At 42.2% G+C, this 26,261-nt stretch overlaps 1 protein-coding gene across 8 annotated transcripts in view; it reads left to right on the top strand.

The window, feature by feature from the left end:
• Positions 1–559: 559 nt before the first annotated feature.
• The window catches only part of NEO1 (neogenin 1), a 199,024-nt gene continuing 173,322 nt past the window's right edge, over positions 560–26,261 (top strand). For 7 of the 8 annotated variants that reach the window (XM_068275752.1, XM_068275753.1, XM_068275749.1 and 4 more), the window contains exon 1: positions 561–848. In XM_068275752.1, coding sequence (XP_068131853.1) covers positions 737–848 — 112 coding nt within the window. In that variant the 5' untranslated portion in view covers positions 561–736. Of the gene's footprint in view, positions 849–26,261 lie in introns of all 8 variants that reach the window. The other variant, XM_068275750.1, reaches the window with a different exon arrangement.

Genomic DNA, 26,261 nt, shown 5'->3' with positions numbered 1-26,261 from the left:
AAACGATGCTACTTTCTGACATAATTGGTAGCCATCACTTAATTGTCAAACCTATATGTGTTCCTCAGTGCGCTAAACCAAGCTTCTATTCACATACAGGAATTCCTTTACAAAAAAGGCTTCCACTCCTACTGGAAGACTGACAAAAAAATCCCATTTAGCTTTCTACAGTTGGATGCTGCTTTAACTAATCATAAATATTGAAATATAGCCGTTCGCCTTTAACTGTTTCAGGTTGTTGCGAATGGCTGCAAGAACCTTGCTTTACATGTTTCCTTTTCCCCGTAAAAATAGCGCCTGTGACTAGCGCGCCATATAACGTCCTCCTTCTCTCTCCCTTCTTCTTTTCCGCACACTCACCCACACACCAGCGAGCTTGCTTTCCCTGTACACTGCGGGAGAGAAGAGGAGTGGTGACGTCACTGGAAACCTTTGAAGTTTTTCGGTGCACGCGACTCCAAAAGGGCGTATCTGTAGTACGGCTGTTCAGGTGCTGGCCGGGCACGGAGGCGCGCACTCGAGGTTTTGTGGTAGGCGTGGTCTGCAGCGCGCCGCCCCGTGTGATGCAGCTTCGGGGTCGCGCAAGTCCTCGGGGGCGAGCAGTGTGGTCGGTTTTCCACTAGTCTGTATCGCGGTCAGTGTGGGCAGCAGTCGGTGTGGAAGTGAGTGCTGCGGCTGCAGTTGCGGGGCTTCTGCTAGGGATGCTGAGAAGCAGGTTTCGGTGAGGAGGTGCGGGATGGCGGCTTGGGGCCCCCCGCGGTCGGCTGTCCGTGTGACCCGGGGGCTGCTCGCGGTCTCCATCCTTTTCGTGTTCGGTTATGGTCCGGCTGGAGCTGTGAAGACTGCAGGTGAGGTGGAGAGGGCCCGGGCAAGCCGCAGAGGGAGGAGGAGGAGGGGAGGCTGTGGGGAGCACTGATTGGAGTACAGCAGCAGGCAGCGCTCCGTGCTGGACGATGGGGCACAATACAGTCCGGGCTGTGCACTCCGAGATCACTGGTGTGACCTGTCCGCAAATGTCCCCAGCTCTGTGCATTTCTACTGGGGAGCACAAAGAAACCAGTGCCAGGCATAGCAGCAGCGATGAGTGGGCTCTCGCATTCTTTGGCTGTATTGCAGAGATTTTATGGCAAGGCGGCTCTTCTGGTTGCAGCAGATAAATGGCATTTTTTTTAAAAAGCACTTTAATAAAATGAGAGTTGATCGACCCTGTCGGTTTTTCCTTTTTATATTTATAATAGGGAGTCTCGTGGACCATAAATATATACACTGGAGAGTTGTTGAATGCCACAATGTAGCTGGCTATGTATGATGTTTAGTGTCTTGGTATGTGTGTGATTGCTAGCAAGTAAATTGGTGTGGTTATAGGGTTGCATTTTTTTACATGTGTATATGGATTTGTGATTCATGTTTTAAATAAAAAAAAAAAATCCCAACTTGTTGATTTCCCTCACATTGTTTCTATGGTGCACAACCTTTGTGATATTTTATGTTCTGTACTGTTATTAATTTAATTGGTAGTCTGCTTTATTTTATTCCAGGGTAGTCTAGTCCTTCCTGTGTGTTTAGCATCTGACTCACTCAACCTAGTACACAGGCTTAGAACTTCTGTATATGTTGCTGATTGTAGCACAGCCGGGTTACATACATATGTTCACAATTATCCTTACAGCAGGCTTATAAGAGGGCTGTCAAATGTGAGCCAATAGAAGAAAATCCCAGTGTTCATGCCAACCAATATTTACCTTTTGAGCATTGCATACTATAATAAGTCTATTTATGAATGCCATATCCATACCCTATTGGCATATCCATGATTTGCGCAACATCTGCCTTTACTAATTAATAGTATTTTTTTTTGAGACTTCCAAGGACTTGACATACTATTAGCTTTCTATGTTTGTTTTTTTTTTTTTTTTTTTTTCTTATTTTAGAAAAATGGGTGCTATTATGGTCGAGGTGACCCAGTGAGAAACCTCATAGGTAAAATCTAACGTGATTGGTTGCTGTTTCAACATTTCTTCAGGCGCAGCACCCTCTACAATTTGAAGTGTTGAAATTCCCTGAATAGTCTGGGGTACTTAATAATCTTATTTATTATTATTAAATTAGCTTTTATTAGGCATAGGAGCATGTGGCGGGATAGTGTAATGGTAAAGGGCTCTGCCTCTAACACCGGAGACCAGGGTTCGAATCTCAGCTCTGCCTGTTCAGTAAGCCAGAACCTATTTAGCAGGAGACCTTAGGCAAGTCTCCCTAAACACTGCTACTGCCTATAGAGCATGTCCTAGTGGCTGCAGCTCTGGCGCTTTGAGTCCGCCAGGAGAAAAGCGCAATGTAAGTGTTTGTCTTTTGGAATCTAATTGGCGCCCCAAACTACCAACTGTAGGGAGGAAGTGAATGTACATCAGTCAGTAATGTGTACATTAGTCCAGGCCACAGTTTTACTTTGTTTAATTGGTCTACTGTCCTACTGATTTCACTGAAGCAAGAGTTTACAAACTGCTCACATGTGCATACAATATTTGCACCTGTTCATTACCATTTGAACAGAACGGTCAACCTTCACTGGTTCTTCACAGTAATGACTCTGTCATAATTATAATGCAAGTCTTGGGAGTTCATGTATGTAGTTTACTGTACGTGGTTGAACATGTTGTCAGCTTTCAAATACTGTATACCTTTGCATTTGTTTTTTTATTTTAATTATTTTGTAAGTAGAACAATGGCACATAAAAATAAATCTGTTGGGGTAAAGTGCAAAATAAACCCACTAAAAATAGCTACAAACAAATGCTTATATCCTGCGCTATCTGTAGTGCAAATATTGCAGTGCACCCATGATACCTCTTTGTTCTGCAGGGACTTTTTAAACTCCTGACTTCTGTACAACCTGATGCTTATTTCGTGTAAAAGACCCTAGTGGGGTCCGGTTAGTGTGAGAGTATCAAAGCTGATGACTTAAGCCATGTACACACATCCAATTTTGATTGGCCAGTTTTACCACTTCGAAGTAGTATGAATGCTTACCAACACAATCTGTTTATAATACAGTAGAATCCCTTTATAGTAAACTCCGAGGCACCTGGAAAAATAGTTTACTTTATCAGGATTGTTCATACATTGTATATGCATACAGGTGCATGGTAGGGACCTGGGGACTGAGTTTACTATAGCCAGATTGTACTGTATTCAAAATCTGTTGCCCCCATACTATATGGAGGTGGTAAAATTGGACAGTGATTGTTCAATCAAAATTGGATGTGCATGCACCCTTAGGCTACGTACATGGAGTGGCCCATATGGGCGACCTTGTGTGAACGTTTAGTGTGTCTGTATGGGAACCTTCTGACGTTTCCTGAATATCCAGCATGCCAGATCTTTAGCAATGACCAATCTCTTGCACATTGTTTTTCTGCTTGCCCCACCCACTGGAAGCTGCATTGTCATGTGCTGTGAATTGTCCCTCCTCCTTGCTCCATATTATCAAATTGCTAGCCTCTAGGCTAGCAGTGTGTCACTACAGAACTCAGCCCCAAACTGTCCCGTCCCGCTCCCAGTTCTCATACGTGTGTTTAATGCTTTGACACATTTTTAGTGCGTAAGGACTCTTTCAAATGGACTGCAAAACGACACATTTACAAGACCAGACAAATAACATTTATATCGCGCTTTTCTTCTGGCGTACTCAAAGCGCCAGAGCTGCAGCCACTAAGGCGCGCTCTATAGGCAGTAGCATAGGTGCTGGCTTACTGAACAGGCAGAGCCAAGATTCGAACCCTGGTCTCCTGCATCAGAGGCAGAGCCCTTAACCATTACACCATCCAGCCACAAGACCGTTCATGAGGTTGCATTCTTTTTGGCAGTACCTTTGTTGGTTTTAAAGGGACACTTAAGTCAAACAAAAAAAATGAGTTTTACTCACCTAGGGCTTCCAATAGCCCCCTGCAGCTGTCCGGTGCCCTCGCTGTCTCCCTCCGATCCTCCTGGCCCCGCCGGCAGCTACTTCCTGTTTCGGTGACAGGAGCTGACAGGCTGGGGACGCGAGTGATTTTTTTTTTGTTTGACTTAAGTGTCCCTTTAAGCCCTGTTCACAGGTCAGTTGCGTGGCAGAATTGTTCTGCATGTTATTTTGCTGCCCATACAATTCTATGGGCCTGTTCACAGGATTGTGTTGTCACTGATCGCGTTATTCTAACTCGCTACATGCAGGCTTTGTATTAGTCTTTGGCCAGTTTCCATTGCAGTTCAGTCATTGTAACGCATTATAACACGTGCGGTTTGCAGCTGACCACTGTGAACCTAGCCTCGAGTAGTCATAGATTTCAGGCTTATTTGAGATAAACCATCAAATTTACCTGAAACTGATGACTCTGCTTTAACTGCCTTGGTGTGATTGTATCTCATTGTGGACTGTGAATTTAAGACCATACTCTGGTGCGAATCAATCCCCTATACCAGTTGTAAAGGATAGTACTGTATATTTGCCCACCAATGCTTAATTACTGTCTTTCCAACTGCAAATGGTTTAAATCATTGATGTGTAAATATTTTACCGAAGTACAAATTTAATTATTCATGGTAAATTCACATACTTATGCAGTAATTCCTCATATTTTCCAAGCAGCTGCCCAGAATCCTAATGTGGATGTATGTGATCGAATGTACGTTTACAGGATTTATTAGGTAACAAAAGGATTACGGTTAGGTAATTACTGCATATTTAGGGTTCCCCCCACTTGGACATTTACTGTATTTTGTAAAAATGTCTTTCAAACCAGTGATTCTGAGCAAAAGATGGGGCCGAGAAATGCCAGAAATAAGTATGAGATGTCAACAGGCAAGCTTTTGTTTTGGGGACATTTTTTAGGATCATAGTATTTCTATTCTGCTCTAGTGCTATATACATAGTACACTGCAAGACACACACTTGTTGTTTAAAGCAAACCTGTGAGGGTGGAAAATGAAGGCAAGATACTTAGAGGAACTGTAGTGATAACACAATTAATAAAATTGTTTACAATATTCATTTATAGATTAGTGTTTGCCTATTGTAAAATCTTTGATCTCCGTGATTTACTTTATGAAATGTATCCCTGGTGGTGACATCTTTAGTTTTGCCAGGTAATCTGTACAAAATGTTCATTACTGAGAGTTCTATGCACAGAGGGAAAAATTGGTTGCTTGACAGTTGGAAACAGCTGTTACTTCCAACAATGCAATGGGTTTCACAGACCGCAAACTGTCAGGACCATGCTCATGACCTCACACTGCGGGAGTTGTTTCATCCATAGAGATGTCCCTGATGATCTATTCGAGAAAAGGTAAAGTAAAGCAGGTACAAAAATCATCTGACTCCCGATTCATCAGTTTATGAAACCACCTACTCCAGGTACCCAAATTTGCTCTGACTCCTTAGTCTAATTTTTACAAAGGCTATGGGTTTGGTATAGAAATCAGTGGACTCATCAGTTTATTGAAACCACCGACTCAAAATTCAGGTACCCAAAATCGCTCCGACTCCTTAGCCCTGAAGTAAAGGGGTATCTGCTACTGATTGGAATGAAGTTCAATCATTTGTTAAAGATCCTCTTTAAATGTCGGAAAGTCTCTGGATGTTTCGGAGCCTTCCAAGATCCTGCTCGACCCTACTCTTCTATCTTTATATGAGTGTGACTTTATGGCGCATGCGGAAGTACGTTCTGTAAATATCTAGTAGCGCAAAGAGGCTGGGCATGCACACAGCAAATTCACACATGCGCAATATGGTCACACTCCTACATAGACTGGAGCTTGGCCACCAGAGCATATCCATTGAACTCTTGTCTAATATTCTTCAACATTAGTAGCTCTTCTCTGATGCATTCCAAATAAGAAGGAAATACTTAGACAGAGATGGTTTTGCAAATAATCTATGTATCTCTTTCTGATGTTGAATGTGTAAAAGCTGTGTTTTAAAGTGGACCCAAATTAAAAATAACACATTTCAGAAATAAAATCTATTTTCTAAATTATAATAGCAGCCTTTTTTCAGCCGCATTAAGACAAATATAAAATATTTTACATTTATTGGAGGAACCGCTCCCTTCCTTGAATATTGCCAGGGCAGAATCCGGCAAACTGGTGTTGTAGATAGTGTCCAGCAAAGGAGGAATTGCTAATGGCTGCCACCTGTATAACCCTAGTAATGAAAAGAGAACGGTGAAAAGCATGCACTGAAATGCTCATAGGCTTGAAGGAGTGTTTATCTTTGTATGTGTCAGAGTGGTGCAACTAAATATGTTGAATAAAAAAAATGTTTGGTTTGGGTCCGCTTTAACATCTTGTCAGCCTATAGGACCAGAGTCTGAAGAAGGCTTTGAAAGAAATTATAACTTAAAATATTAACCTCCCTGGCGGTCATGGCAAGATAGCCCCTGGAGGTTCAATGGAGGGCAGCGGGAGCTTTTACTCCCCTTCCGGGGGATCAAGACGTTGGTAGCCGCTCTTCCTGTCCTCAGTGGCTCTGAATCACTCTGAGATCGCCGTCACTGATCTCACCAAAGTGTTTAATGCCTTGTAAGGGTTTTTTTGCCTTCCTCTGGATCAACAGGGATATGTGAGGGAGCAGGCTGGAGTTGTACTTTGTACTGGTTGAACTCGATGGACGTATGTCTTTTTTTCAACCAAAATAACTATGTAACTATGTTATGCCGGGCATACACTGCTTGTTTTATGCGCCGGATCGAGCCAGCGGCTTGATGCCGGCGCATCTCCGCTCGTCCCCGCCGGCGCTTCCTTATCACCGCTTTATTCCCTGCCATTCTCCGCCGGCGGGAATCGAGCGGGCGCGGGTCGAGCCGCATGATCGGCCCAGCTGAATATTATCAGCTGGTCGATACACGGTACAGAAACGTACCGTGTATCCCCAGCATTATGCCTAGTACACACCATACAATTTTCTGTTAGATTTACCTGCCAGATAATTTCCAACATGTTGGAAATTCTCTATCTAACGATCTATCTGCCTAGCAATTAGGCATTGTTCTACTCAGCAGGAGATACCCAGAAGACAATGCTCTAGAGATAATGACCAGTCTCTACCAATACTTTACAGAAAATAGTCTAATTACAGAAAATCTAACAGAAAATTGTACGGTCTGTACTAGGCATTACAGCGCCACCCGGAGGATGGATAAGATTTCAGTGCTGGGAGGTGAGTGAGTGCAGGGGCTGCTGCTGGTTTTCTGGCAGCATGATTGTTTCCGGATTTTATGCTAGGTTTACACCATACAATTTTCTGTTCGATTTACCTGCCAGATAGATAAAGTTCAACATGTTGGAAATGTATCTATCTTACCATCTATCTGCCAAGCAATTTGGCATTGTTCTGTTCAGCAGGAGATAAACAGAAGACAATGCACCAGAGATAATGACCATTCTCTACAGAAAATAATCTAATTATGCATTATAACAGAAACATCTAACAGAAAATTGTATGGTGTATTCCCAGCATTAAGGTGACCATACACTCGTCAGATTAGCAGCAGATAGATCATCATTTTCTTATCTATCTGATGTGTTTAGCAACATTTTTTACTAGGATTAAGGTAGCCATACACTGGTCGATTTGCCATCAGATTCGACCAACAGATAGATCCCTCTCTGATCGAATCTGATCAGAGAGGGATCGTATGCCTACCTTTACTGCAAACAGATTGTGAACCGATTTCAGCCTGAAACCGTTCACAATCTGTTGTGGTGGTGCTGCCGCCGCCCCCCTTCCCCCCCCCCCCCCCCCCTCGCATACATTACCTGCTCTGCCGGCGTGACTGCCCTCGGTCAGCGCTGCTCCGTCTCCGCTCTGGTCTACAGGTCCGGCTTGCTTTACTTCTTCCTGCCCGGCAGGAAGTTTAAACAGTAGAGCGCCCTCTACTGTTTAAACTTCCTGCCGGGCTAGAAGAAGTAAAGCATGCCGGAGACCAGACCAGCGCGGAGACGGAGCAGCAGTGACCGGGGGCAGTCGTGCTGGCGGAGCAGGTAATGTATGCGGGCTCTATTGCGTCGGTCGGCGGGTACTCGAACGCCGCTAGCGACATGCTCCCTACCCGCGGGCGATCGACGGTAATTTTCCGCATGGAGCGATCGACGGGATCGGACGAAATGGATCGAAATTCGGCGTGTTGCGGGAACGATGTGACAGCAGATCTGATCCCAGTGATCGAATCTGCTGTCGATCTGGCGGGAATCGGCCTAGTGTATGGCCAGCTTTAGAATTCCAATATATTTCAGTTTGAAATTATTGAAAATCGATCTAATGGCATTTTTTTGCCATCAGATTTCCATTAGAGCCAATGCAAAATGATAAGGAATCTCAACAGATCAACCTGTATTTTCCACCTTGCCAGATCGATTGAAATCAATCAAAATCGTTCGCCGATCGGCCAGAATATCGGCTGAGTGTATGGGCCCCTTTAGCAGGGCTGTGGAGTCGGTCCAAAAATCCACCGACTCCGACTCCTCGGTTTAGGATTCCACCGACTCCAACTCCACGACTCTGACTCCTCTAATTTGCATATTACAATTTTGTTGATTAAAAGTATGTAACATGAAATTCGTCTCTTAACTGCCAACGCTTAGGAATTTTACAAGACAACTGAAGTGAGAAGGCTATGTAGACTAATATATTTATTCCCTTTAGACTAAAACTAGTCCTTGGTAAGAGTACTTGTAAAAGGTACAAACCGGAACAAAGAACATCTATCAGGCCCTAGGCAATGTAAGTGTGGGTACATGTAAGAATGATGTGCAGGTACTCTGCAGGGGAATGAGGAGATTGTAAACAGACAACACCTCTGTGTTCAATGTGCACAGCATTCTCAGTGGATTCCCTGCAGCTCTGTGGGGAGTGCATATGTAGAGTATAGTACTACTGTGTAACAAAGTAAACCTGAGACAGATGAAATTAAAGTTTTATACATACCTGGGGCTTCCTCCAGCCGCCTTCAGGATAATCAGTCCCTTGTTGTCCTCCTCCACCACCTGGATCTTCTGCTATGAGTCCAGGTACTTGAGCCAGTCAGGCGTAGTGCGCATGCACACACTCCGCCGCCGGGAGCATACTACACCTGTGCAGCACTATTGCGCAGGTGCAGAATGTTCCTGGCTGTGGGAGCGGCATGCGCCGGACAGCGCTGACTGGCTGAATTACCAGGACTCATAGCAGAAGATCCGGGTGGTGGAGGACAGCAAGGGACTGATTAGCCTGAAGGGGGCTGGAGGAAGCCCCAGGTATGTATAAAACTTTACTTTTCATCCGTCTCAGTTACCCTTTAATTTGTAGTCACCAAACCAAATTTTAATAACATATCACATTATTTGATTTCATCAGCAAAGGGAGTGCATACATTTGCATAAATCAGCATCAATGCAGAATTATTTCCATCTCGTTGACCATCTCTATTAGTGACACAGCTACACATCAGGCTTTATTCTTACAGCATAGATGTTATTTAGTATATATAAGAGATTCCTGTGTACACATCATATATACAGTCACAATCAGATATGTATATCTGACCTTAAAAATACAGGGACTGCTTTATTGAAGCAGCACAAGTAACTAATTTTAATTGGTTTATTTCATTTTTGTGGACTAAGCACAGCTATTACTGTATATATACTGTATATATACATTATTTTCAATGACTATTATCTGAGAAATAGAACATTTTATCATATTTTCTATTTTAATTACAGTTACAAATTCATTAGGAGTCGGAGTCGGTGCATTTTTTCCCGACTCCGACTCCAGGCACCCAAAATTGCCCGACTCCACGACTCCGACTCCACAGCCCTGCCCTTTAGGGCCTGAAATGTTCAGAAAAGACCCTAAAATCTGGAAATAATCATACCGCCTGGGAGCTTAAAAATTGGCTCAAGGATAGTCCAAGATCTGGATCTAAATAATGATCTATCATATAAAATATTTTATTGGATCTCTCATTGATACCACTCTCCCACCTATTCATTTGCATGATATATAGTTTTTTTAGATCCAGATCTTTGACTATCATTGAGCTGATTTTTAATGTATAATTTATATTTTATATTGCCGGTTTGGCTCTTATCAATTGCATTGATGTTTTATATTTCATAAAGCTATGAATTTGTGGTTGATTATGTCCCAATATGCCAAGACAACCAATCTCTCACTAATCAGAATTTCCTTATGACTCTGTACACATATATTGGGTAGATTTCGGCAGAAATCTGTTAATCCTCAAACCATAGCCATTGTTACGCTTGAAGCAGCGATATGCGTCAATCGATTTCCTGCCCTATATCAGAGATACTTTAACATGCCCATTTACCCTTCTGATCAATACATTGGCTGAAATTGATATGAATTCCTCCCAAGAAATTCTCCTGGCCTCTAAGCTGATCACCTCCTCTCATGCTCGCATCCAGGACTTTACACAAGCATCATCCCTTATCTGGAACTCTCTTCCACAGCCTGTACGTCATGCTCCAAACCTGGACATCTTAAAACACACCTTTTTAGACAAGCTTATAACATTCTATAGCCCTTATTTACTTATCTGTCACAATGTAATCAGAGGCAAAGGGTCACTGCCTCATCCATCCTCCACCCCCTTACCTAGTGTGTCCCCCACTACCCATTAGATTGTAAGCTCACAAGGACAGGGTCATCCTAATGTTTACTGTTTTTGTAACAATATTTGTGCTGTTTGGAACTCTGCTGTACATTTGTTAGTTGTATCTATGTTCCCCTTGTCTTGTTGCGCTTTGTAAAGCGCTGCGGAATATGTTGGCGCTATATAAATAACTAATAATAATAATAATAATATGATGGCTGATAGATTCAGTCAAAACGATCAAAAGAGAAAGGAAAAATAGTCCTGTCTATGCCTAGCTTAGGTTTAGCATGGAAATTATATTTTCTCCTGTGTTTCAGCAGAGAGAGAAACTGTGAGGCTCCGTTCCGGATCAGCGGGAGCTCCGATGGTCCAGCCGTACCCCAGGGCTAATGCGTTGCCCCTATTGGCTATACGGGAGAATGCATTCGCCTGGCTGGGATTATAGCTGCACAGAAGTGCAGTCCGCTTACCGCAACGGATCCCACGGATCCGTTGCAGAGTGACAAGAGTGAACGGCTCCTATTTATAAAATGCTAGATCACTGTCCGTTTAGCAGCATAAAATGTCCATTCTCTTCTCAAGTGTGAACAGAGCCTGAGGGCTTTTTGCTGTAAGGTATTCAGAGGTATAGGTGGCCTCTTCAGCTAGGGTCAGCTTCCACTACAAAAGGCAAAGTGCACAGGAAAACACAAACCTTTTTTCTTGTGCATTTGTTATGCAAATTTGGGTACACTTGAAAAGTCCCATTCAGTTGTACTGAATGAGGCAGAAACAGTCTCAAGTAAAATGTAGTAAACAGTACATTTGTGCTTCTGGAAAAATCCCATTACACTAGTGGAAATAGTAACTTGGGCCACAGAAAGCCAGTGTCATAGCGATACTGTGATCTCATGCAGTGCAAACAGGCCTTTGTGGTTCAGTTGTGTGTAATGTGGCGCATCATCTTTTTTTCAGACTGCCCCCTCACATCCAGCAAGTACTTTGATGTCTTTTCTTTTTTTTTAATGGATGTTGAAAATGTCACATGGACTCTTTCACATAGGAGAGGCAATATAATGATGTTTGCATTCTTTTATTACTAGTGATATCTGGCAGCCAATCGTTAACTGGAATAATCAGTGTTCCTACTTCTTCGGAAACGGTGCTGTGTGCATTATTGATAGTGAATGGTTGCTTGGTTGCTATGGAAACTTTTTTTTTTTTTTTTCCCCTTTACATTTTTACATGTAGCGTATTGCTGATATGAATGAATTGGAAAATGCCCATGACCAGTACTTTGTTTGAGTACCTCCATCTGAAGTATATTGAACTTGCTCTTTTTTTCTTTCATTTTAAATCCCTAATAATGGCCTGTATTGAGTTGTTACTGTTGCATATTAAAATAGAGATCCTGAGGTGACCACGAGAAAAGTACTGGTACATCGACTTATTTAGTATAACAAGATTAATGGGCCATGATCATTTTTATTGCTCCATGGTAAATGCACCTACTCCGGTGCTTCATCCGGCTCTTACTGCTAAAATGTGTTTATTTCTATACAGAATCATACTGTGGCTGCGACTGTCTATTGTAGTTCCTGTGGTTTTTGGTTCGTCCTCAGGATACAAGGGAAATAAAGCGACCATCGCTTATCTTGTGCTGTGCAATGCTTTTTATGCTGAATATTCTGCTATGTGAAACTGTGTGCACATCACATAGAAATATGACTGTATTAACATAAAGATATTTGACTCTCAATGGTATAAATGACATAAGGCGTATTGCAAACCGTTCACATTCTGTAGTCCATTGTGTAATTGTAAGTAGAAATGCAAATTTTACATGCAGGAAAAATGAGTACATTTTTGTATGACTACTTGAGGCACTTAAAGGGACACTTAAGTCAAACAAAAAAAATGAGATTTACTCACCTGGGGCTTCCAATAGCCCGCTGCAGCTGTCCGGTGCCCCCGCCATCTCCCTCCGATCCTCCTGGCCCCGCCGGCAGCCACTTCCTGTTTCGGTGACAGGAGCTGACAGGCTGGGGACGCGAGTGATTCTTCGCGTTCCTGGCCACAATAGCGCCATCTATGCTGCTATAGCATATATCATACCATATAGCAGCATAGATGGTGCTAATGTGTCTGGGAACGCGATGAATCACTCGCGTCCCCAGCCTGTCAGCTCCTGTCACCGAAACAGGAAGTGGCTGCTGACAGGGCCAGGAGGATCGGAGGGAGACGGCGAGGGCACTGGACAGCTGCAGGGGGCTATTGGAAGCCATAGGTGAGTAAAACTCATTTTTTTTGTTTGACTTAAGTGTCCCTTTAAAGGGAACTTGAAGTGAAAGGCATACAGAGGGTGCCATCTGCATTCCCCGATAAACACTGGTTGTCATGCTGAGCTTATGGCTTTAGTTTTTTTTTTTTCACACACCTGCAATAAGCATGCAGCTAGTAGAGTCAGTTCAGAGTCAAAGCATCTGATCTGCATGCTCATTCTGGGCCAGTGATTTAAAGTGAACCTGAGATGGTGATTGTAAGAAAAAATATGCATACCTGGGTTTTCCTCTAGCCCCCTCCTGGCCTGATCGCTACCTTGTAGTCCTTGGTTGCCTCCCAGTTATTCTGCAATTGGCCCCTGAAAGTCCTCTGGTGTGGGGCCAACTACGCATCTGCATCCAGGCTGTGGGCTCCCACCACCATGAGATTTCTGTGCAGGTGTAGAACACTCCCAGCAACAGGAGCGAGACGGGAGCACGCTCGGCTGGACTACGCCTACTTAGCGGAGCTACTTGCGGACAAACCGCGAGATAACCAAGGACTACGAGAGGGAGAGCAGGATGGAGGGGGCTGGAGGAAGCCTCAGGTATGTATTTTTTTTCTCTTGCAATCACCATGTTGGGTACACTTTTTAAAGTATTAAAGGCAGAACATCAGCACGGAAGTTGGTCAACTGGCATGGTTTATTAGAGAATGAGGATGACAGCCTCTGTATTCCTCTCACTCAGAGTTCCCTTCAAATTAAGAATTATTTATATGGTGCCAACATATTCTGCAGCACTGTACAGAGTATATTGTCTTGTCTCTTACCTGTCCCTTATGCTAAATACATATGATACAATTTTCTGGGAGGTTTACTGCCAGATCGACTATTTCCAACAGGTCCGATCTGATTTCTTATCGATTTTACATAGAAGAGAGCGTAAAATCGATTGGAAAATAATTCTGAAATTGTGTGTACCTAGTATTAGAGGGTCTTAAAATCCTTTCCTTACCATAGTCATATGTCTAAGTATGCATCGTGTAGTGTATATATCGTTTTCTTGGGCCGATTTAGGGGAAGCCAATTAACTTATCTGTATGTTTTTGGGATGTGAGAGGAAACCAGAGTGCCCAGAGGAAACCAGACACAAGGAGAACATACAAACTCACTGTGCAGATAGCGGCCTGGCTGGTATTCGAACTGGGGGCCCAGCTCTGAAATGCAAGAGTGCTAACCACTACGCCACTGTGTTGCTCAAAATAAGAATCTAATCCGCTGCTCACACTTTCAAACTGTGGCACAAGTTAAGGTATACTTTAGCTCTCCACTCCAAATTATTCTCTGCACTTGAAAGCCTACGTAATGTTGATTTTATTCCGAGCTTGGATCCACTTGTTTCAGTGATGGCAGTTACACAGTCTGTTTACGTTCAAAACATTGTTCACGCAGTAGTAGACTCTCCATTTCCACAATTTATTCAAATGCATTGGGTTCCAAATACCAAGGTATTTAGAGCTGCTCAAATTTTCCGTTCTTTAAGACAAATCAGCAGGTTGCCAGTTCATTATTATTATTATTATTAGTTATTTATATAGCGCCAACCTATTCCGCAGCGCTTTACAAAGCACAATAAGACGACAAGGGGAACATAGATACAACTAACAAATGTACAGCACAAATATTGTTACAAAAACAGTAAACATTAGGATGACCCTGCCCTTGCGAGCTTACAATCTAATGGGTAGTGGGGGACACGCTAGGTAAGGGGGTGGAGGATGGATGAGACAGTGCCCCTTTGCCTCTGATTACATTGTGACAGATAAGTAAATAAGGGCTATAGAATGTTATAAGCTTGTCTGAAAAGGTGTGTTTTAAGAGTGTGTTTGAAGGTGTCCAGGTTTGGAGCATGACGTACAGGCTGTGGAAGAGAGTTCCAAATAAGGGATGATGCTCGTGTAAAGTCCTGGATGCGAGCATGAGAGGAGGTGATCAGCTTAGAGGCCAGGAGAATTTCTTGGGAGGAATTTCTATCAATTTCAGCCAGTGTATTGATCAGAAGGGTAAATGGGTATGTTAAAGAATCTCTGGTATAGGGCAGGAAATCGATTGACGCGTAACAATGGCTATGGTTTGAGGATTAACAGATTTCTGCCGAAATCTACCCAATATATGTGTACAGAGTCATAAGGAAATTCTGATTAGGGAGAGATTGGTTGTCTTGGCATATTGGGGCATAATCAACCACAAATTCATAGCTTTATGAAATATAAAACATCAATGCAATTGATAAGAGCCAAACCGGCAATATAAAATATAAATTATACATTAAAAATCAGCTCAATGATAGTCAAAGATCTGGATCTAAATAATTATATATCACGCAAATGAATAGGTGGGAGAGTGGTATCAATGAGAGATCCAATAAAATATTTTATGATATATCATTATTTAGATCCAGATCTTGAACTATCCTTGAGCCAATTTTTAAGCTCCCAGGCGGTATGATTATTTCCAGATTTTAGGGTTTTTTCATTGTTTGAAATATGTAAATTCAATCCCTTAAGAAAGGGGGATCTTGTCTCTTCTGTACTCTACTGGAAACCAGTCCCTTGAAAATTGTGTGCACAAAATCCAATGTCTATGGGAGAAAGATTTGAAGAAATCGTTTGAAGAGGACTGGTCAGGCTGTCTTAAAACATTTGCTTATGGAAGCCTGCATAGTACAGATTGAAGTCTCTTTACGACTTTTACACCGCACCTACTACATACCTGAAAGAATTAACAGATTTTTCCTTATGAGTTTCCCACTCTCTCTGTGGCTGTGCAACTGCAAACAGTTTGTTACATATGCGGGGCCTTGCCATAAAGATTATATTTTGTGGAATTAGATTACCAGCTCTATCTTCTAGACAATCCAGCTAAAGCACCCGAGAATATTTTTACTTTGCTATAGACCACCAGGTATCAAACTAGTCAGCATAAACTTTTACAACACATTTAATGCAATAAAAATATAAATCACCACTAAGTGGACATTTGATGTGTTGTCTTATCAGCAGGTCCTAACTGCCATAGCTGTCTCGGTGACATTTGAAAATATAGCACTGTCACCTTGCAGCGCTGGGTCCCAAGCTTGAATCCCAACCAGGGAACTATCTGCACGGAGTTTGTATGTTCTCCCCATGTCTGCGTGGGTTTCCTCTGGGCACTCCGGTTTCCTCCCAAAACATACAGATACATTAATTGGCTTCCCCCTAAATTGGTGCTAGGCTACAATGAACATAGAAGTATGGAAGTGATTAGATTGTAAGCTCCTCAGAGGGACAGTTGGTGACAAAACTATTTATACTCTGTAAAGTGCTGTGGAAGATGTTGGTGCTATATAAATCAGGGCTGCGGAGTCGGTACAAAAATCTTCAGACTCCGACTCCTCAGTTTATGAAATCATGACTCCGGGTACCCAAAATGGCTCCGACTCCTTAGTCTAATACTTAAGGGATGTGGATTTTGTACAAAAAACAGCGGACTCCGACTCAGTTTATGAAATCTCCGACTCCGGGTGCCCAAAATTGCCCTGACTCCGACTACACAGCCCTGATATAAATTCCCCCCCCCCCCTCCCAAAATTTTCTATAACATTTGGAGACAGAAGCATCTTATGCCTTTTAGTTGTGCTTTTTGGAATGGTTGAGTTTATCTCAGAGCTCTCTATCCTTTTTGAGTGTTGATTTCTTGCATATTGCCTGTATTTTCTTGCTTGTTCTCTTAATGAAGAGATTGTTGACACACTGCAAGATATAATTGTGTGAAACAACCGATGAACGATCATTCTATGATCACATCAAAAAGATCGTAAGCAACTTTGTGAACTATGGCAGGAGACTGCTATCGAATTGCCAAAAGATTGGATAGATTTGAAGTGCCATAGACTTTGTGAACACATCTTTTAAAAATAGTTCATAGTGATGTACACACTGCTAACGATTCTATGCCAAAGTGATCCACCATGTCGGATATTTAAAATGCCAAAGCAACTTTATGGATCGTTAGCTTGTTTTTCTTAAACCCTAGATTGTGCTCTTGTATTATTAATGGAGATCTGATCTATAAGTCATTTATCGGTAGTTCTTAATTTTTTTTTTTTCTCCCCATGTGTACGAGGCTTAAGGGTCTGGTCCACCAGATTAGGTTCAAGAGATTAGAACACTAACCTTTCTCATAAGTGATATGTTCACTCCATATTCAAAATGCCGTTAAAGAGACTCTGAAGTCTCATAAAATTCACCTTTTATTTTAAAAATCTTTTACATCATTCTCCTAACTAAATCGCCGCATCCCTGCGGCTGAACACTAAGTAAACCCCCCCCCAAACCCCCCCACACTAACTCACCCTCGCAAAATCCACAACTTTCTTGGTCGTGGATTTTGCTGCTGTAGGAGGCAGAGCTTTCATCCGCAGCTCCATGCGCGCCTATCAGCACCTATCTCCGCCTCTCCCCCGCCCCTCTCAGTGAAAGAAGACAGAGTTGCGGGCGGAGGCGGCGATCCAGTGCTGATAGATGCGTGGAGAGGCAGAGCTGTAGCTGAAAGCTCTGCCTCTCACGGAAGCGCTACTCGGATTGCCCCCCCAGGGAGTTTGGGGGGGTTTAGTTAGATTACAGCCGCAGGGATGCTGCGTTTTAGCTAGGACTATCATGTAAAAGATTTTTAAAATAAAACGGTCAATTTTATGAGACTTCAGAGTCTCTTTAAGCCACCAGCAAGCAAGGAAATAACTTTTTTTTTTCTTCTTATTTTTACAAACTTTTATTTTAAGACATATATAAAAATTGACATTCTCACTACAAATGCTCAGAGCCCAAATGTAATTTGGCTTGTTTGGTGCTATATACAGTAGTGAGCACTCCACATTAATAAAGCCTATCTAGAAAAATATTCCCACCATTCTGCTTTCATCCCATCTCCAACTATCTGGTCGAGTGTCCGAAGAAATACCGTGACAAGAGACTAGGCCGGATCTATTTCCAGCCGACCCAGAGCCCCTTGTAATGATTCCATTGCATGTGATTTTTTTTTTTTTTTGTGTAGTACAGCTAAGAAATAAACATTAGGAGCAGAGACAGAAGTCTAATATTGTTTCCAGTACAGGAAGAGTTAAGAAACTCCTGTTATCTATGTAAAAGAGCCATTGAGCTCCACGCCTTTCAAAGACGCAGAGAGCTCTGTCTTCTGAAGTTTATTATCTTAAGTGTCTGTCAATGTATTTTATTTTTCACTGCAGAGAAGGGTTCAAAGGTTCACTAGCCTGCTCTGTAAAATAATTTAGAATGCTGAGTAGTGTGTAAACTGCAAATATTAGAGTGATGCAATCATTACTGCTTCAGTATGCAGTTTTACCACCAGATGACAGAAGCAAACCTGGACATCCGTTATTGATAACCCGATGTATCACTACCGCTGTTTGTGTTTGGTTCCAGCCTCTGGAAACATGATGCAGCTGCAGGAACAAACAAAATTGGCAATGCTGGAAAGCTGCCATCTGTGATGGCAAATGCCATCCATGATTAGAAAGTGTCTACTAGCACTAAAATCCTTCCAACAGCACTTTACTTTGTATATGTGACAGCAAACGAACGTTGCTTCCAAACACCTGGCTCAACTGTGCCTGATGTTCCCATTCAGAACTTTGGCGTTTGTTTCCACCTTTTTGTAAAGAAGCAGTTTCTCGATGGGAAATCTGCCAGACTTGAGTGAATCAGGTTTAGGACTGCCAGTGTTGGTGTTGTACAGTTATCTATTATCAAGGGATATCACCACTACATTGTCATGTATGCTTTCTGCTGGCTAAAAAGCCAAATTCCAAAAAGAAATAAAGTGTTTTGCTGTCTCCTGTATTTTAAATAGCTTTACATTTGAAGCTTACAAAGTAAGTCATCAACTGTTGTTTGACATAATTTTAATTGCAGTGTGAGCTGGGCTGTGGACACAAAATCCCAGCAATCATCAGCTGACAGACAAGCCGCCCAACAGGGGAGAGATGTGTGTGGATGGTGTCCCCCTCCTTTCCAACCAGAAACTGAAAATTGCAGGTTGTCATTAGTCAGTATCAAAACTCCCTTGAGAATCCTGTTTTCTTTAGCTATATGATTGCTTACAGTTTCAAGGTAGTAGGTACTCTAGCAAAAACATGTTATGGAGGAAATGTCTATATTATGTTTGTGTTTCTACTTCAGGCCTTTTGCATTAATTGAATGTCAAAATGATTGCTGAATTAGGAGTTTGTAGCATTGAGATTTTACTTTGAAATATAGTCTTAAATGCACCCATAGAAATGATCACTGCATTTTTTTTATCAGGGAATAAAGGAGGCAAGTGCTCATTTATTCACTGCTTCCTCTGCCATATTGGAGGGAAATATGGCTATTATTACAACTGCACAACCCCCTCCTGTAGTAATGAATGGTCAGGACTTAACCATGAAGAAAGCAGTGCAAGATCATTAAGTGATTGTTAGGGTGGTGAGACTTGGCTGTAGCTGGGCAGCCTATTCTGTTCTATGGAGATGGAAGGGGTAATGACTGATGGACAAGCGAGTGGTACCCCACAGTGGGAAGAACAGTAGGAAGCAATACTAGCTTGTTTTGTTATCGAAGCAAGGGGAACTAAGCCAGCTGTACAGACACTAGATATTTGCATAAGATGAACATTGACTGTCTCTAACAACACTACACCAATACAAATCTGGCATCTAGGTGTGAAAGTGCATTATTCTTAAAGTTCACCTGGGACAAACAATAGTGCATCATTTATACTTACCTGGGGCTTCCTCCATTCCCCCTGTGGACTTTGGGCTCCCTCGCCATCTTTCCAGACTGCCCAGACTGTCTGCTGGCCTCCCCAGTCTCTTTATTCCATACACAGCCCGACCGTGCACCACCGCTGTGCTCCCATTGCTGGGAGTGTTCTGCACTGCACAGTACTAACTGATCTACAAGGAGCTGGAGGAAACCATCAATGCGGCACTATTGTTTGCCTTAGGTGCACTTTAAGCACCGTACGCATGTTAGATAATCCTCGGCTGAGATGATTGTGTGTGTACAAGGATTTACCCCAAAATTAGTGTTACATAGTAGAAATGTTGTAGAACTTCAAAGTGTATTGTAAGCAAGGGAAGAACAGTACTTGAAGCTAAGTGACAATGCCTGCAATAACTGGTTGGATGCATTTATTCAACACACCTGGAGTTCCCATGTAACTAACTGTACTATTCTACTTATGATCATTGATTTCATGCATGACCCACTGCCGCAGGGATGCAGTGCATGGTTTTTGGCAAGTTTGGACTACTGTCAGTTGTCTATGGACTCTTCACACTACACTGATGATTCACCAGCAGACTAGTAATATGCCTACAGTTGTGCTCATAAGTTTACATATTCTGGCATCCTTTAAAAATTTTTTTTACCTGAATATGAATATTTATAAACAATGCAGTGGAGCCGGTACAAAAATGTTCCAACTCTGACTCCGGGTACCCAAAATGGCTCAGACTCCTCGACTCCTTAGGGCTGTGGATTTTGTACAAAATCACCCGACTCCTCAGTTTATGAAACCAACGACTCAGACTCCAACTTCGACTTCGGGTACCCAAAATTTCTCCAACTCCTCGACTCAAACTCCAACTCCGACTCCACAGCCCTGGTTATAAATATGAATAACACAAACTTTTCTTTCACTTTTTGTTCACGGTTAGTGTATGGCTGAAGCAAACAACTGTGTTTACTTTTACTTAATTTTTTTAAAATTATAATCACTACACAAACTAGCCAAATAACCCTGATCAAAAGTTTACATATCCCAGTTCTTAATATCATTTATTGTCCCCTTTAATAGCAATGACAGCTTGAAGTCTGTGGTAGTTGTGGATGAGGCTCTTGCATAAACTACACGTTTTGAGTGTTCCCAGAGTGGTAAATTATATTGGAGACTGAGTTGGCCACTCAGAACCTTCACTTTCTTTTGCTGCAGCCAATGACTTGGCCTTGTGTTTTGGATCATTTTTCATGTTGGAATGTCCAGTTATTTCCCATGCTCAGCTTCTTGGATTTTTTTGATAACTTACTGCATTTAATCGCCACCAATTCTTACTAAATTTCCTGTGTATTTGTAGCTCACACATGCCCCAAAACATCAGCAATCCACCACCATGTTTTACAGTAGGAATTGTTTACCTTTTCATTATGGCCTTTTTGATTCTTTTCCAAAAGTAATGTTTATGGCTGTGGCCAAAAAAAGTTCAATTTTAGTCTCCTCACTCCAAATGACTTTGTGCCAGATGGTTTGAAGCTTGTCTTCATGCTGTTTGGCATATTGTAAGTGGGATACTTTTGTTGTTTGTGTAGTAATGGTTTTCTTCTGGAAACTCGACCATGCAGCCTATCTTTCTACAAGTGCCTCTGTGTTTTGCACCTTGAAACTGCCCCACCACATTTTTTTTCAGAGAGTTTATTTCACGTAAATTTATATGTGGGTTTTTCGTTACATCCCAAACAGTTTTTTTTGTTAGTTGTGGCTGAAATCTCAGTCTGTCTCCCTGACCATGATTTGGTTTCAATAGAACCCATAATTTTCCACTTCGTAATTCGCATTTGAACACTGCTGATTGGCATTCTCGATGTCTTGGATATTTTCTTATATCCATTTCCTGTTTTATAGAATTCAACTACCTTTTCCAGCAGATCCTTTGACATTTCTTTTGCTTTCCCTATGGCTTCTTATCCAAAAAATATCAGTGCAGCACTAGATGAAAGATGGGTCTGTCAGGAGTCCAGAAACTCCTTTATACACACCCACTAATTACAAGCAGTCAGATCAAAGGTGTAGATGGTTACCTTTAACAGCCATTAAAACCTGTTTGTGTCAGGGCTCTTTTCCACTATGAAATGCGATCGCGATTCCGATCGCGATCGCAATCGCGTTTCAATTTCCACCATGCGATTGCGATTGAGCTACTATACTCATTATAGTCCAGCTCAATCGCATACAAAACGCGGCAGGACAACGATTGCGCTTTGACCAAAATCGCATCGCAATCGGATCGCACTAATGGAAAATGCTGCTGCAGTTTCCATTAGTTTAATGTACCTTGCGATTTGCGATCAGAAGCAAATCGCAGGCTAGTGAAAAAAGGCCCTCATGGTGTATGCATGTTATCAGGCCAAATCAGCAGCGCATGTAAACTTTTTATCAGGATCATTTGGGTGGTTTGTGTAGCGATTATGATTTAAAAAGATTAAACACAGTAGTTTGACAATGAATGGCTTCAGCCAACCACTAACCATGAGTGAAAGAAAATGTTTGCGTTATCGTATTCTCTGAAAAATGGTGGTCATAAATTATGCCAGGGTATGTAAACTTACAAGCCCAACTGGACTGTATTTACAAATATTACTTGACATTGGATCTAAAGTGGATACTCTGGCTAATTTTATAAAATGCTGTTTTTCTGTAGAACATTCATCACTGTGATCTGCAATTTTTTTTCTCTCTCATACTGTCATCGCCTGATTAAAAACTGATCACATAATGTGCTGAGCTGGCTAGTGAGGGAGCTGGAAAACATCCCTCCTCTTCATTGAAAACAAGGCTTCAGTTGGTGGCTGCAGTTGACTCCTAAATGGGTAGAGACTTGCGCTCACTGCCAAGTTCAGGCCACATTTTAAATGAACAGGCTGAATCGCCTAAAAGATGATGAAGCTAAATGATGCCCTAGTAGTCGCATTGCATTTTTTTTCTACGTTGTCGTTGTATACAGGAAAAGTCAACAAATGTAGTTGTACAGTAATCAGAGAAAGCATAAAATAACCTGGACAATTGATTTAAGTTGTATTTTATTATGCATCATTAATTTAGCTGACTATGCACATTTAGGTACGCTGCTATGTTTAGAATAAAGAATTTGCATTCAGCTTAACCTGGCTATCTCGCTAATTTTCCTAATTATCCTTAAAGCCGGGCGGATCGCTCAAACTCGCCCTTATCAAGCGAACGACAGCCTGTACACACGCCCGATTTAGCGGGCGAACGACGGGACGTTCAAACGACCCGTCGTTCGCGGAAATCCGACGTGTGTATGGGCCTTTCTGCTCATAAACCAGGATTCTGAAATGTTTGCATTTTTAATTACCTTATCTAAAGTAGGCTATACACGCTGGGTACATACTAAACTTAAAAATTGGGACTCAACATGGGTTCCACTGCTGATCAAACTTGTACGTGAACTAGACTTAATATATGACCTTGAGAGCACTGTATACTCCATACAAGGGAGAACTGAAACATTTACAACAATTTGGGCCATATGGTTAGTATCAGGGCTGTGGAGTCGGAGCAATTTTGGGTGCCTGGAGTCAGGAAAAAATGCACCGACTCCTAATGAATTTAAACTGTGATTAAAATTAGAAAATATGATAAAATGTTCTATTTCTCAGATAATAGTCATCATAACTTATATATACAGTAATAGCTGTGCTTAGTCCACAAAATGAAATAAACCAATCAAAATTAATTAGTTCTGCTTCAATAAAGCAGTCCCCGTATTTTTAAAGTCAGATATACATATCTGTGACTGTACAGTATATATGATGTGTACACAGGAATCTCTTCTATATACTAAATAACATCTATGCTGTAAGAATAAAGCCTGATGTGTAGCCGTGTCACTAATAGAGATGGTCAATGAGATGGAAATAATTCTGCGTTTATGCTGATTTATGCAAATGTATGCACTCCCTTTGCTCATAAAATCAAATCATTTGATATGTTTTTAAAATTTGGTTTGGTGACTACGAATTAAAGGGTACCTGAGACTGATGAAAAGAAGTGTTATACATACCTGGGGCTTCTTCCAGCCCCCTTTAGGCTAATCAGTCCCTCGCTGTCCTCTGCCGCCTGGATCTTCTACTATGAGTACCAGTAATTCAGCCAGTCAGCGCAGTCCGGCCACGTGCCGCTCCTACAGCCAGGAGCATTCTGCACCTGCATAATAGTGCTGCGCAGGTGTATTAGGCTCCCAGTGGCGGAGTGTGTGCATGCGCACTACGCCCGACTGCTGGACTCATAGCAGAAGATCCAGGCGGCGGCAGAGGACAGTGAAGGACTGATTAGCCTGAAGGGGGCTGGAGGAAGCCCCAGGTATGTATAAAACTTTTTAATTTCATCTGTCTCAGGTTTACTTTTGTTATAGTAGTACTATACTCTACATATGCACTCTCCACAGAGCTGCAGGGAATCCACTGAGAATGTTGTGCACATTGAACACAGAGGTGTCGTCTATCACCCATAAACCTGGTCCAGATTGTGCATGAAGAATGTGTAATAGAGGAAGAATCGCCTCATTCCCCTGCAGAGTACCTGCACATCACTCTTGCGTGTACCAACAGTCACATTGCCTAGGGCCTGATAGATGTTCTTTGTTCCGATCTGTACCTTCTATAAGTAGTTTTAGCCTATGACTAAAGTGAATAAATATGGCAGTCTACACATCCTTCTCACTTCAGTTGTCTCTTAAAATTTCTAAGCGTTGGCAGTTAAGATACAAATATCATGTTCCATACTTTCAATTAACAAGGTTGTAATGTGCAAATTAGAGGAGTCTGAGTCAGTGGAATCCTAAACTGAGGAGTTGGAGTCGGTGGATTTTTGTACCGACTCCATAGCCCTGGTTAGCATACAGACACTCAGATGACTTCAGACAATTGCTGTCTTGAGGCCAGAGGGCATGGAGTGGACATTCCCCCTAACAGGAAGATAAGACCTCACTGTACCCCCGCAGGTGCAGTGAACGTCCAGGCAGGCAAGATAATGCAATACAATAATACAACTCTCACAGCGTGGACCCAGCAACAACTCAGGAAAGCTGGACGCCATGTTGGGCGAGGTCTGGAATGAGAGGCAGGTTTTTCTATGGATATCAGCAAATGGGAACAGACATGCAAATTCTCACACAGCTGAATGGTAATCATGCAATCCTGTGCTACACTGAACGCTACAAGCTGCCTGTGAATGGAAAGGATTCTCATTACAAATGCATCCCAGATTATGCAACCACATGCATGTAAGAAATCCACAGCTGTCTGACTGCAGTTCAAATGCAGCAAGCCATAGGCGGATTCATGACAACATCCTGGGCTACTCTGAACTGCTGAGTGATTGCAAATAGCAGTGACTATCATTGCAAATGCAAACAAAACCAAATCACCAAATGCAGGTAGAAAAATCAAAACTGCTCGGTTGCAGCTCTGCTGCAACTGACAGGAGGGATCCTTACAGCCTTTATGAACAGTTAGTGGCAAGCTTTGTACACACATTTGATGGTTCTCGGCCAAAGCAGCTTGTTGGGGTGGTCACCTCTGCTGGATCTAATGTTTATACAGCATCCCTGATCACTCTTATTACGTTGGTCATATGATCGGCCTGGTGATTCACTTTGGCTGTACGCAGGTCGAGGGCATTGTTCTTCTCATCCCACCTGCTTCAAGCCAGTTTGTCATGCACCAGGCTATCTGCCGTCCTATCCATCTGTCTTTACAGAAATCTGCCTTGATCTGTCTTCTGAGTGATCAAGTATGATCCTTGTGGGCAACAGTCCTTTCATGTGTGTATGAGGATTTATCCATTGGTGTAGAGGGGATGATCTAGCCCAGGAGACACAATAAAGCTACACAGGCATGCTTTTATAATGTTTATTTTAATTGACAGTTTAGGAAGGTTATGTTATATGGAGGGGAAGAACAGGTGAGAGGGGTCTTACTGTGGTAACTGCTTGAGGCCTCTTTTCCATGGCAGTTGAGCTGTGCTCAGCATGCAGTTGCCAGGCAGCAGCATGCAGTTGTGAGAGTTTGAGAGGCATTTCACTGTAAAGGACAGCAACATAGGAGAAAAGTAACTTATGGCTCATTTTACTCTGGAAAAAAAACGTACTTCTTATTTGTCTATGTTGGCACAGATTTTAAATGTTACAATTTTTTTTTTTGCCATAGTGCCCCCTTAAAATAAAAATTGGTGAGCAGGATCCAATGCAATAGGTCCCTATCGACTGATCATGACACAGTAAGGCCTCTTTTCCTCGGATAGTTGCTGTGTGCTCAGCAAGCAGTTACCAGGCAGCAGTGAGCAGTTCTGAGAGTTTGAGAGGCATTTCACTGCCTATAAACAGTCCGTGGAAAAGAGGCCTCACTTATTACTACAGATGGTCAATGAAAAGGATATAATTCCTACTTGAATGTGTATTTAATGGAAATTGTATGCAGCTTTGAATTGGCCCAGTTAAAATCCTGCTTTTGTGGATTGGCCCAATTATAAGCTGAGTACAGTTGGCT

The sequence above is a fragment of the Hyperolius riggenbachi genome, chromosome 3 (genome assembly GCF_040937935.1).
Source record: "Hyperolius riggenbachi isolate aHypRig1 chromosome 3, aHypRig1.pri, whole genome shotgun sequence".
NCBI lineage: Eukaryota > Metazoa > Chordata > Amphibia > Anura > Hyperoliidae > Hyperolius > Hyperolius riggenbachi.
This window is presented reverse-complemented; position numbering and strand designations above follow the sequence as displayed.